Below are 12,463 nucleotides of genomic sequence, written 5' to 3'. Positions count from 1 at the left end.
TAGCGTCCTGGCCCAGGACACCAGATGGTACCGAGAGCGGCGGGCTCGCCTCGGTCTGCACAGCGCGGCCCACGCCAGGGCCTAGGACGCGGCAGCCGTGTGGAGGTGGGAGGGCAGGGGTTCCCCCAGGTGGCAAGGGTCAGCTCAGAGCCCGGAGCTGCCCATCGTCTCGGCTCCAGGCCACTCCCGCTCTGCACTCTGCTCTGGAGCCAGGGCTCTGCCATCTGGCCACTGCAAGGCTGTGTCCATGGGAGGGCTGGAGGAGGGGGCACGGCCGGGCATCGTCCTGTCAGCTTCCCGCGTCACTGCCCCCCAGCCCCGCTCCTCGCCCGTGGGAGCAGTTTGGTCCATTCACAGCACGTGCTGCCAGTCTGCGGCTTTTCCAGCATCCACAGAGCCAACTTCTTCGCCCTCCCTCTCCTCAGCCCCACGGGCCTGTGGACTCCCAGCTGCCGGGCCTTCCAAAGGGCAGCCTCTTCCCGGGTGGGAGCAGCTGCCGGCAGTAGCCGCCTCCGTGATACCCGGTGTTCACGCCTCGGCTTCTCGGTTCTTCAGGAACCTGGTCAACAACCGTCCACAGCGACCTCTCTGAACACACGGGCTGGTTTCTGGCCCCGCCAGGAAGGCCCTGGCTAACCCAGGCAGCCGGCCCCACTCTCCACGCACGGGCTCTGTCAAGGGAACCGCTGCGGCACTGCCACCACCCTCTCCACCAAGATGAAACGCGTTACAGGCCCCTGCGCTGTTTCAGGGAAGGCTCTGGGCCTGGTGGCCTCAGTGACATATTATGATGTGAGCTCACTGCTACGGCTCACAAATGAAGCTTCTGGTGGTTGCCTTATATTTTAGAACCAACCATTTCTTTTGTTCTCCAAGGCAGAAAAAAAAGCCACCCCTCGCCCTCCCCAAAAGGAATTATCCAAGAGTTCTACTAAGCCCAACTTTCAAAGGAGGCCTTGTTAATCTTCTCGCCATAAATAGGCAATTAACACCCACTCCGAGTCCAGTCAAACCAAGTTCCTGCCGGCTTGGGGACGTGGCAAAGGGCTGGCTAGCCCTCCTGCATGGCATTTGCTTTCTTTAGTTCTCGACTGTGGCCTGAAGCTGCAAGAAAAAGGCCAGGAATCCAGGACGGCTGATTCCGCAAAAATTTTACAGATAAATGGCTCACGTCAACGGGGATTCTATGTCGATGCCACGCCTGGGACAACGGAGGACTATGTTACAAAAGGCAAAACGGGCATAATTTCACCCTGTGCGGGTCCCCACGAAAGCCAGCGGCCTGTACAGGATAAAAGCACAGGTAGGCGGCAGGCGCATCACCTCAGGCCCGGCTCATAATTAGCCACACGTCCGTTCTCAGCGACCCCGCTCCGTGCTTCCCTGTCTCCGGCCCTCCCAGGGGCAGACCCACAGGCTCACCGAGGGCTTGGAGCTCCTTCCAGGGAGGCGTTATCCCGCCAGCCCCAGTAAGGACGCAGGGATAAGACAGGGAGTGCTGAAATCCTTCCTGGTTTCTCTCCAGCGGCCCCTTGCCCTGCATCCTTCCAGGCTGGGCTGAGGTCACTGCGCTCTGTTAGTGGATTCACAAAGGCCACTGCAGGCCCCTCATTTTCCAGAGACTCTGCCTCAGCTGATGTAAACAGACCAGATGCGGCACAGCTTCGACGCGACCCAGCGTGACAAGCCTTCAGAGCTGGGAGAGCATCCTCCTGCGGCCCTGAGCTGCCCCGCATTCTCCAGCCAAGTCCAGAATAGGGGACCCAGTTTCAAGGGGACAAGGATGGAGAAGCTTCAGCAAAGGAGTCGGAGGCTTGGAGGCAGGCGTGACGAGAAAGGGTAGGAATCGGTTTCCTCAGGGTGGGAAAGGGCAGCCTGGGCCGGCAAAGCACTGATACATAAGGGTTTGGGGGCGGGATGGGCTCAAGGACACTTGTGGAAACAAAAAGAATCATGGTGACCAGCTATACTTCACTTCTACTGAGAACAGATCATGAAGAAATACAGCCAAAGTGAGGGCTGCAGGTGAGATAACAAAAGGGACCTATGATCAGCAAACTCTAAACACGACAGCTTAAAGACAGTTACCTCTGGGGATCAGGGTGACTGATTCTCGGCCCAGTGAGGTCTGTGACTTGGAAGCTAATGACAAGATCAACGCCCTGGCTGGGCCTGTTGGTCGCGCCTCCAGAACATTTCAGCCCCTAACAGGAATCAGCGTGGCCCCTGCCCTGGTCTAGCCCACGGTCCTATCTGCCAACAGCTCCCTGCCTCCCCCACCCCTCAGTCCATGCTGCTCCCCGCAGCCAGGAGCGTGAGGGCGGGGCTGTCACTCCCCTGCTTAAAACTCTCGGACACTTCCCCCTGTGCTCAGAATAAAAGACAAACATCTTCAGAGGACCTACAGAGAAGGCCCTGCACTCGGGTCCCCCGCCCCCATCATCCGCTCTGCTCCAGCCACACGGGGCTCCTCCCAGCCCCCTCCTGACTCCGACCTTGGCGCACACACTCGTGCAAGCCCCGTAGCCACCCCACCTGCACTCCTCCAGGGCCGCCTCAGGGCTTACTTCCATGGTCACACGATTCTAAGGCACTGTGAGAACACTCTGAAAGCCTGGCCTCTTTTAAATGCTACCGGGGACCACAGATGCCCAATGCACACAGCAGGTGGACAGGGCACTGACAGCCACACCGAGTTCCTGGCCATTCACTCTGCCGCCCAACACAAGACTTCAGCAGGGACGCGGAACCACCATGCGTGGGGACTTGCCTTGGAAACATCCAACACAACATAGTAGACGTTTTCCAGACGTTCCGCACAAAGCAGGGCCGGAGATGTCCTCAGATGCGCCTCCCACAGGCCCACAGGCTGTGGGCTCCTGGGGCAGGGCGTCCGCCTCCTGCCTCCATGTCTGGCATGGGAGAGCAGGGCCTAGCCAGTCGCAGGTGCCCCAAGCTCATGCGGGGAGCTGGAGGGGCTCCCACCTGGGCACCTGGGTTATGAAGCAGAGGCCCCATCCAGAAAGCCCTGGGCACCCCCAGAGCTCTGTTGCCTCAAGCACCCTTCGGCTCAGAGAGGCTCTCAATTAAAGCATGGAAAATCACCAAGTGGCGTTAAAAGCTGCCTCCCTGGCATGTCCCCAGTTGAACTCCTTCTATTTTTCTTTTCCCCAGGAGATCAAAGCTATTGTGTCAACACTCGGCCCTGATCCGAGTGACCTTAAGCAGATTGCTTATGCAACCTGGTGGCTGTGCCTGGGACACAAGGAAGGATCCAGGGGTCTGAATAGGGGTTTCCTCAAATTATGAGACCCCCATCAGGGGTTCTGTGGTGTTTCTGAGAGGAAGGAAGGACTAGAGAGAGCTGAAACTATTCTCCCGCCCCGGCCCTGCCCTGCTCCACGGCTGCAGGATCACGACACCCCTGTGCCAGAAGCAGCAAGCCCAGCTGGCCGCTGGAGCCCGTGAGACAGGCCGCAGGGTGCGGCTCTGACGCGAAAGCATCGTCCCTGGCTGGATGCACGCCACATGAGTCCTGCCCACACCCATGAGAAACAGGAACTGTCGTTCCCATTTTACAGACGAGAACATGGAGGCTTACAGAGGGTGACCTGCCCAAGGGCACACAGCTCAGAACAGCAGCAGAGTGGGGAACTGAGCCCCACCTGACACCAGAGCTCACACTTTCTCCTCTACGCCGCCCTCTGTGTCCCGCGAGTGTCAGCTACCTGGATGGGGCACCTGGGGGCAGATCACAGCACAGGAGGAGCACTGAACCCGGTCTTCCCAGCCTCCTCAGGAGCCGCGTGGCTTTGCGCAAGTCACCAACTGTCCCGGACTCTCGAGTGAGGGGTGAACAAGAGCAGAGGTGGCGGATCACTTAGCAGTGGCCGCCAAGGTCACGGAGGGGAAGATTCTAGACGTCCTCTGAGTTCAACCAGAAGGACCACCGCAACTGACCACCAATGTCTGTCAAGAGCATGGAAGGAGCTGCCACCCTTGGCATCCACTGCTCTGATGGCCTGGGTCTTAAAGGCTCTCTTCCTTTGTTCGAGCCCATCCTGTTTCCTCACAGGAAGCAACTATTCCCATGTGCCCACAGTGGTTTTGCCTTTACTTTTATTTAGCATTTATGTCATCCCAGTTGGAATCCCAGGTCTTTCCATGACTATTCCTCAAAGATCTTAACACCCATCCGCATTCTGTGCTGTGAAGGGCGACCCACCTCTGAACTCCTCTGCTTGCTGTCAGCACAGTTCCCCAGGCCAGCAGGAAGGATGCTAAGGGTGCAAAGGGGCAGGAAACTGGAGCCAGTGAGGTGGCCGGCCGCTGGCAGAGGGGACAGAAGGCCACAGAGGCTCAGGCAAGCCAGGCCTGAGCCCAGGACTGAGCCAAGAGAAAGCACAGCTGGCCTGCAGCTGCCAGGGCTGCCGGAGCGCGGCCAGTGGTGCGAGGGCCACCCCTCGTTAAAGGCAGGCCCCACCAGCACACAGGCCAGAGCGGGAGGCTGACCAGAGGGGGCCTCACCCAGGGACGACCCTGCCAGCAAAGAGGCACGAGTTACCGATGAGTGTCTGCGAGAAGCCCTCCGCCGACTTCCCCCACCAACCCCTCACCTTTCAGAGCCCACGCGGCCCTGGCCAACCTCCTCTCCTGGACTCGTCCGCAGACCACGGCTCTCAGCGTAGTTTCTACCTCATGCTTCTTTCCTACCCCAAACTGCCCCCGGCCAGCTTTCACCGGCCCCTCCAACATCTGCTAACACAACAGTTGCTGCCTGTTCTGAGGCCTGCTCTGGGAGCTTCGGGGGCTCAGTGTGTGGGCAGCTGCAATCAATCAAACCTCTGTTCCAGCATCCTGACCCCTCCTCACAAACGTCTCCCTTCTGTTGGAAGCACTGCTGAGAAATACAATTTGTTGCTCTTTCAAGCTGACCAGCTTGGAGTTAAAAATACAGCAGGGCCTATGACACCCCGGGCATGGCGTTCAGCGGGTAATCCTTGACTGTCGTTTTGCTGAAATCTTTGCTCATCACACACGCGATCCATGTCTAAATGGCCACGCACAGCCCAGGTCTCACCGGGAGTCAACCAATGCTTGGTGGTCAAACCAGGTCTCAAAAAAGCAGTAATAAATAATGTCAGCACAAGTCCTGCTACTAAACAACTCACAGGCTCAGGCTGGGCCCTGCCCTCAATGGCGCACGCTGTCGCTCTGCAAAGAGGAGGCTGCAGCTTCACCTAAAACACCAGGCGGAAGGCGCCTCAACAGACCACGTGAGGAAAGCTGCGTGGGGAGGGCAGCAGGACCAGCCCTGGCGCGCACGAGGCAAGACTGACCCCCGGGCCACCTTTGAGCATCTGGCTCTGTGGAACGAGTGGCTGCAGTCACAGTTACAGGGAGGGAGGGCCTTTCGGGGCCAGGTCCTCGCGCCATCCCTCCCCGAGGGGGCCTCCTCTCTACAGTCGCCCTCCCTCACTCAGGACCCAGCTCCCTGCCTGAGAGCCGGGCACTCAGGCTTTAAGAAGCGAAGACAATCTGAACGCAATTCTCACCAACCCCCTCCCCCACTACTGCGAAGGACAAGAGCCACCGCTGCTGCCAGCTGGGAGCTGTGCCCGGAGACCTGGCTGGGAGGGCAGGGCACCTGCAGGGGCGTCAGGTGGGCTCCTGGGGTCCCTTCCATCCTGGTACCATGGGTGACAGACATGAGACAAGAACGCTCACACATGCCAGCCTCCTCTGGCAGGTGGTGATTCTGATTCTCTCCCCATTTCACAACCCACAGCTCCAAAACATGGAGTTTACCGCAGGCTGCGCAGGGCTGCAGGGCAGGCCTCCTTCCCATTTTCAAAAGAGAAGGATGAGGCAAGAACAGGAAGCAGCAAGAAGAAGTAAGTGGTAAGGACAGAGAAGGGGGGGTAAAATCAGAAGGAAGGAGACATCAGATAAAGAAAAGGGGAGTCTTCAGAACGTCACCCTCTAGGCCCAGTTCTGCCTCTGGAGATGCCCAGAGCAAGCCCACGCCTTCCCGCCCAAGCCCTGCCATCACAACCACCAGCATCTGTCAGCGCTCCCTGGGCCCACATGCAGGTCACATGTGTGTAGATAAAGACTCATAAGTGTATCAAAAGATATCACAGATACACACATTTATACACAGACATACATACATAGCTACACACATACAGACATGTGCACACACACTGACACATTTACACAGCATACACACACACATGCGCACATATGTGACTTCCCCTATTCCTCCCAACAGTCCTATGTTGGTGGTGGTGGCAGTGCCGGTATTATCTGCTGCACAGAGATGTTAAGCAATTTGCCCAGGGCTGCCAGCCTCCTGCCCCATCTCTGAGGCCTTCTGATTTGTCAATGCCCCGCCCCTCCAAGTGAGGATCTAAAGGTGAACACCGTGTTCCGGAAGGGTCTGTTTCCTCAGAAGGGGCTGGGAGGGACACAGCCCAAGGTCACATCTACCTCTCAAGGCCTCAGCTTCTAGCTCAGAGCCCGTACCTCAGAGCGGTGCCCACCCCAGGGCCTCCCTGTGTGCACGAGGACCTCAGGGCGTTTGGCCTCTCCTGCCCGCCTGACTCTCCCCGGGTCCCTCCCCGGCCCCTTTTCTGTGGCAGCCTGGAGAGGCTCTGGCCACCATCCTTGCTCTGGGCACTGCTGGTGCTCACACAGACCCCAGGGAGGTCCCAGCCCCGGTCAGCGCCTCTGGTGGCTGTGGTTTATCAGAGCTGCCCGTTGCTCCAAATGTCTGACCGCAATGCACTCACTCTGTACCTTCAGCCCGAGTCTCTCATGCACCTGGGCCCAGAGCCCACGCACACAGGGGCTCCTTGACAATGATGCTCACCCTTCCCGCCAGGGAGGCGAACGTATAAAGCAAGATCAAAAGACCCACGAGAGAGAGTCTGCGATCCGGCTGCAGGAAAGGGTAGCAGGACACAGAGAGCAGCGCTGACCCTCGGCACAAGCCGGCCTTCCCACCGACGTGCAGACCCGCTCGCTTCCCGGCAGCTAAAGATGTGGGTAAGAGCACACGGAGGCCAGGGTCTGGGGGCAGTAAGTCCTGCACCAACTGCTGCCTGGCTGCGAGCAGGTTCCCCCCACCCCCCACACACCCCCATCCCCGCACCCTCCTGCCCAGCAACAACACCACTCACAGGGTGCCGGCTGCAGGGCCCTACATGCTCCAGGCTGCATCCAGGGCTCTTCAAATGCATAGAGGTGGCCCTAGGCCTGGCTTTCAAGGCTCCGGGAGGAGGAAGGCCCACCTCCCGAGGCCATGAATCACCTGGTGGGGGAGCCGAAGCAGGTGGCGCCCCAGGGGGAAGAGGGCTGGCTGGGTCTAGAGGCTTGGTGGGGGGCGGCTCAGGGCCCATCCATCCCCAGGGCTCTGGCCGCAGCCCCTCGGCCCACACGCTTCCCAGGGGCCCCTTCTCTGCTTTCCCGGGACCCTGCCCTCTCCAGGCCTTGGCTGGGGAAAGACAGGCAGAATGAGAGCAGACCCCTCAGGACTTTGGAGGGCTGCCTGGAGCCAGTGAAGCAGTCCATACATCTGGGCACAGTCCCACGGCGCAAAATATCTTCAAATGGTTTCTACCCAAGTGAGGACGGGAAATGTCTCCAGTGATGCCAGTGGTGTTATTCCAACTTGTGGCTAGTAAAATACAATTACACCTGTACGTTGTTTTTGTTACCTATCTAGCTTATTAGCTAATAAAATAAGCTCGGCATTGAAAATTTAACTGAAGCCATTTATCGTACCCACAACTCAGGGCTCTGGGTTTCCTTCAGCAGTCACCCAAATCTGTTACCTTTCCAGCCTTTTTACCTATTTACATTTCTCCAGGAAGGAAAATTCCACCTGCCTGTCCAACTTGAATGAATGTGTTCGATCGTTGTCTAGCTTGGACACCCCTGGAGAGGCGCTGGGAGGAAGGGAAACTGACCATGAGGGCAGGGCCTGGGCTCTTGGACAAAGGTGGCCAGAAAGGCTGGACTCAGGGGTCAGGTGGGTGGTCTAGACCAGAGATACCTGCACCTCTTCTTTTGGGGGGACCTCTAGGCTTGGAGGGAGAACTAGAGGAGAAGGAAACGCCATAAACAGAAGCTGTATTTTCATTCTGAAATGAAAGGAGGCCCGGCTGAAAAAGCAGCACTGGCCACTGAAGGAAGGCAGTGGTGCCCGCCTGGGAAGGGGTGGACACGACAAGCCTGCCTGCACAGACGTGGCCGTACGCTCACGAGCGAGGCCAACCTCTCAGCGCCAAGCTAGTCCCCACTCCCTCAAGCCCAGCCGTGACAGATGCTCACATAACAAGACTAGAAAAGATAATGCTCAAACCGTGGCTCTGAGCACCCGAGGAACCCCTGGACACAGAAGCTAGAGCGCCGCGTTCTACCCACCACATCCATCTGTCCTCGAGTGGACAGGTGGTCACAAGGACCAAGCCTGCTCCCTGGGCCTCACTGTCACGCTCTGACCCTTGGGGCTCCGCAGTGAGAACCAAACGCAGGCAGCCCTCAGGCTTGGAGACTGTCCTGATGTCTTAACTCCAAGTTCATCTCATTCAAACCCATACCCAAGATCGGTGTTAGCACGAGGCAGGGCTCTGAGACTCGGAGGATAAAGCACAAGCGACAGGGGTGTGTGGCCAGAGGCCTCGCCTACAGCGAACAGCAAGGATGATTACACAGGTGGCACAGAGCAGAGTGATCACAATTTCTGGATGGTCTCACACTGTTGGCAGTTGAATCAAAAGAATAAGCGCCTCCCCCCATTTCTCGTTCTTTAAAACTAACACCCACGGCACTGATCTCAGGATCAACATGATCTGAGTGATACTGAATCCCGGCCTGTGCCAGCAGTTCCTACGGCGGCTGCAGGGATGGGCCCCTGGGAGAGGCTCCAGAGAAGTACCAGGAGGGGGACCACCAGTGTCTGGTGACGCTGGACTGCCCGATGCCCCGCCTCTCGCCATCTGTCTGCTCCTGTACCACTAGCACGTGTGCAGAGGGAAAGAGCATTTCTGATTTTAAATGGAAAGAAATAGATGTTTAAAAACAAAAAAGGGGGGGCTTGATTTCATCTTTCACTGTACAGAATTTTTTAAATGAGGAAACTAACTCACTTCCTGGGCATTTCTGACACTGGCACCCTGCAGTTGCCCGGGACGGGCCAGGAGCCGTGGAGGCTCCGATGAGCACCTGGGTGCTTCTGCAGCATCTTCCAGCACCTTCTGGGGCTCTTACCTGCGCCATCTTTGCCAGGTCCAGGGAGGGCCTCTGCTCCTGTGCCTCCTCGGGGCGACGCCGCTTAACGCCGACCTTCTTGTCGTTAAGGACACACGGCTGGGAGCGGCTGCGGGAGAGCCCACTGGAGCGTCTGGCCAGCTCCGGCGTCGAGGCAGGGGTGCTGCTGGCTGAGGGGGGACAGTACTCCGCAAAGGAGAACTGCTCGTGCGAGCAGGAGAGGGACCGTTGCATGTCCAGTCGGGCCCCGCCCACGGGGCTCGGGTCAGGGCCCCAGATGTCGCCTGCCTGTCTGCAGGTGGCCGAGCCCGGCGTCCCCTGGCAGGGCTGACCGCCAGATCGGTGGTGAAGTCCCGCCTGGTCGTAGGGCGAGGAGAGCACGTTGGCGCGGGACGGGAGGCTGAAGCTGGAGCTCCTCTGCATGGTGCTGAAGCCATTGGAGTAGCGCTGGACGCTGCCCCCGCTGTAACAGCGCCTCTTTTCAACAGGAGTCCAGACTTTGGACCCCAAGGGCCTCCACGATGTTCGGCAGCTGGACATCTCGTCGGAGAAGGACAGCGACCGGCACTGGCGCTTGCTGGGGGGCGCTGAGGGGTTCCCGCTGTGGTCACTGAGGCTGAGGTCTTTGATCAGGTTGGTGACCGCGCAGGCAGTCGCGGCCTCCCGGCGCCACAGAGCGCGGTCCTGACACTTGTCGGGCAGGCGCTCCCAGATGCCGGCGCTCGGCTGGTCGACCTGAAGAGGGTACTTCCTGTCCAGGTCTCGCCATCTGTCATTTTCTGGTTCGTAAATGACAAAGAGAAACAGGATTGGAGAAGGCCTTCGCGCCAGCCCTCTATCTCCTCACCAAGAACCCGTCTTAAACAGGATGTTAGAGCCAGAAAGGCCCTTAAAAGCCATCCAGTCCAACCTCGCTTTACAGATGAGAAACTGAGGCTCAGAGAGGGTACATGAGTCCCACGGTACTGAGTCAGAAGCAGGGCAAGGTCTAGGATCCAGGCAGCCCGCAGGACTCCTGAGACGGTTTCCTGTCCAACATACCGTACTGCCTCCCAGGAAAGTCCAAAGCACTACTGTTCACCCCAAAGGCTTCTCATTTTCTAGAAGGGAAACTGACTTGCCTCACCCCTGCCCTGGCCGGCAGCAGAGTGGGGGCAACGTGTCTGTTACGTCCCATCTTAGGGCTCTGCTGCTCTGGGGCTGGGACTCGACGCCCTGGTGGGAAGACCACAACCAAAGATGAGTCTATCAGAACTTCAGAGGGGCTGGAGGTGCTGCCAGGTTAGTGCATCTGAACTCCATCTTCAAAACACTTGCCGACAATAGAAACTGGGTATTTCATGGATTTACATCCCCTCCACCAAAATGTTCCACAACCAACAGTAGCTGCCAGTCACTGAGGACTTTCCTTGTGTTCACTTGCTCTCTGGCTGAAATCGAGGACAAAGTGGCTAAAATCTATAGAAGTCAGTCTCGGGCTGCAGAGACGTAAGGGTACAATTTCAACTTACACATTCGGGTCTCTCCATGAATGCACGGATAAACAAGCTAACCCTGCTAGGAAATGCGGACTTTTGCACTTGAACCCTTACTTTAGAGAAATATTCAAGAATTATTTGTTATTTTTCTACTATGGAATCAGGCACTGTGCTAAGAATTTTAGGAGAACAACCTTGACACAGTTCTTGTATTCAAGTTCACAATACAAAAGCAAAGTTAAGAAATACGCTGTGCTGCCAGGGGTCAAACATGCTACCATGTTTCTAGGTTTTTCTAATCTACACATATTTACAAACTGTGCAAATGTGAATATGGAGAAAAGTATGACCGAGTCAGTCAGTAGAAGGAGAGAAGTAAAATCTGAAATGACTTTCAGTAGTTATTTCACACACACTGATTCTCAGCACTGCAATCAGTTACTGCGCATCCACCGTGGGTGGTGTAACCCAGCACAGTGCCCTGCACGGCTACCACTGCTGCCCAGATGGGGAGACCCAGGCTTGGGGGGGTTGAGTAAGTGGCCCCAAGCCACACACCTAACAAGTAACGAGATGCAAGCCCAGGCTGACCCAACCCAAAGCCCTTTGCTCTTTTTGCTCCACTGCAGCACTGAGGGAACCACAAGGCAGTCTGACCTTGGCCCTGCCCTCAAGGAGTTTACTAGTCGTTCAGGATGAGCCATCACTCAGAAAATTGTGACGTCCTTGCTCCAGGCAGCAAGGACTGTAGGACCATCTTCTCTACCAGTGGCCACTTCTCAAAGGGCCCCGAGAGACACACCTGAGGGACTCACTCCATGCTGAGTGCCACAAGCAGCAACTATTGGACAGGTTCAAAGGGAATGACCAGTGAGGCCCAAAGGGAGCTTCACGAGCCAAAGGAAAAGCCAAATCACGGCTAAATGTGACGCTCCTTCCTCCAGGGCACCCTGTGCACCCATAAGACGCAGAGCCTGAGGCGCTGGGACCCTGGACGGGGGACATGGCAGGAATCGTCCAGAGGTTGTTCCCACAGGAGGGCCTTAGAAGCTGGAGAGACAGGAGAGAGATCTGCCAAGTTAGGCCAGCTGGGAACAAAGCAGGACTGACGTTAAATGTCCAGTTCATCTCATCCCTGAAATCTGCCCGGGCCCTGATACGCGGCAAGTCTCGATAAGTGTTCCTGTAACTTAATCATTACTAAAAACTGACAAATCATTACCAAAAATTATCTTTTTGCAAATAGCATTTATGTTGTTCAAAATAGGTCCTCACTACCTACCCCTCCTCAAATATTCACCTTTTTTTTTTTTTTTTTTTTTGGCCACACCGCGCAGTACACGGGATCTTAGTTCCCCAACCAGGGATCAAACCCGCGCCCCCTGCAGCGGGAGCACAGAATCTTACGCACTGGACCGCCAGGGAAGTCCCTCACCATTCTTTTAAAAGAGTTTCAATTTGACATTTGTCAGCAGTCGAAAGTTCAGTAAACTAATACTAGAGTCAAATTTTTAAAAATACAGACTAACCTTGACTGAGTCATGACCATCTCTGGTTTAGAAGAAGAAAAGTTATCCTCAGAAACAAGTGAAGATTTATGTATGACGATGTTCTTCAAAATGATATGAGTGATGGCAAAATGGTAAACACACCTGAAACGTCCTACAGTAGGGGGCTGGTTAAATAAAGCACCGAGGAATACCATGGAG

At 56.6% G+C, this 12,463-nt stretch overlaps 1 protein-coding gene across 1 annotated transcript in view; it reads right to left on the bottom strand.

Moving 5' to 3' along the window:
* The window catches only part of FAM53B (family with sequence similarity 53 member B), a 74,139-nt gene that overhangs the window by 42,011 nt on the left and 19,665 nt on the right, over positions 1–12,463 (bottom strand). Inside the window, exon 3 of the mRNA XM_079900995.1 lies at positions 9,277–10,055. Within this exon, the coding sequence (XP_079757121.1) occupies positions 9,277–10,055 (779 nt within the window). The remainder of the gene's footprint in view (positions 1–9,276; positions 10,056–12,463) is intronic.

This window comes from Stenella coeruleoalba (genome assembly GCF_951394435.1).
Source record: "Stenella coeruleoalba genome assembly, chromosome: 16".
NCBI classification, from domain to species: Eukaryota; Metazoa; Chordata; class Mammalia; order Artiodactyla; family Delphinidae; genus Stenella; species Stenella coeruleoalba.
Note: the sequence above shows the minus strand (reverse complement) of the source record. Positions and strands in the feature narration are given on the sequence as shown.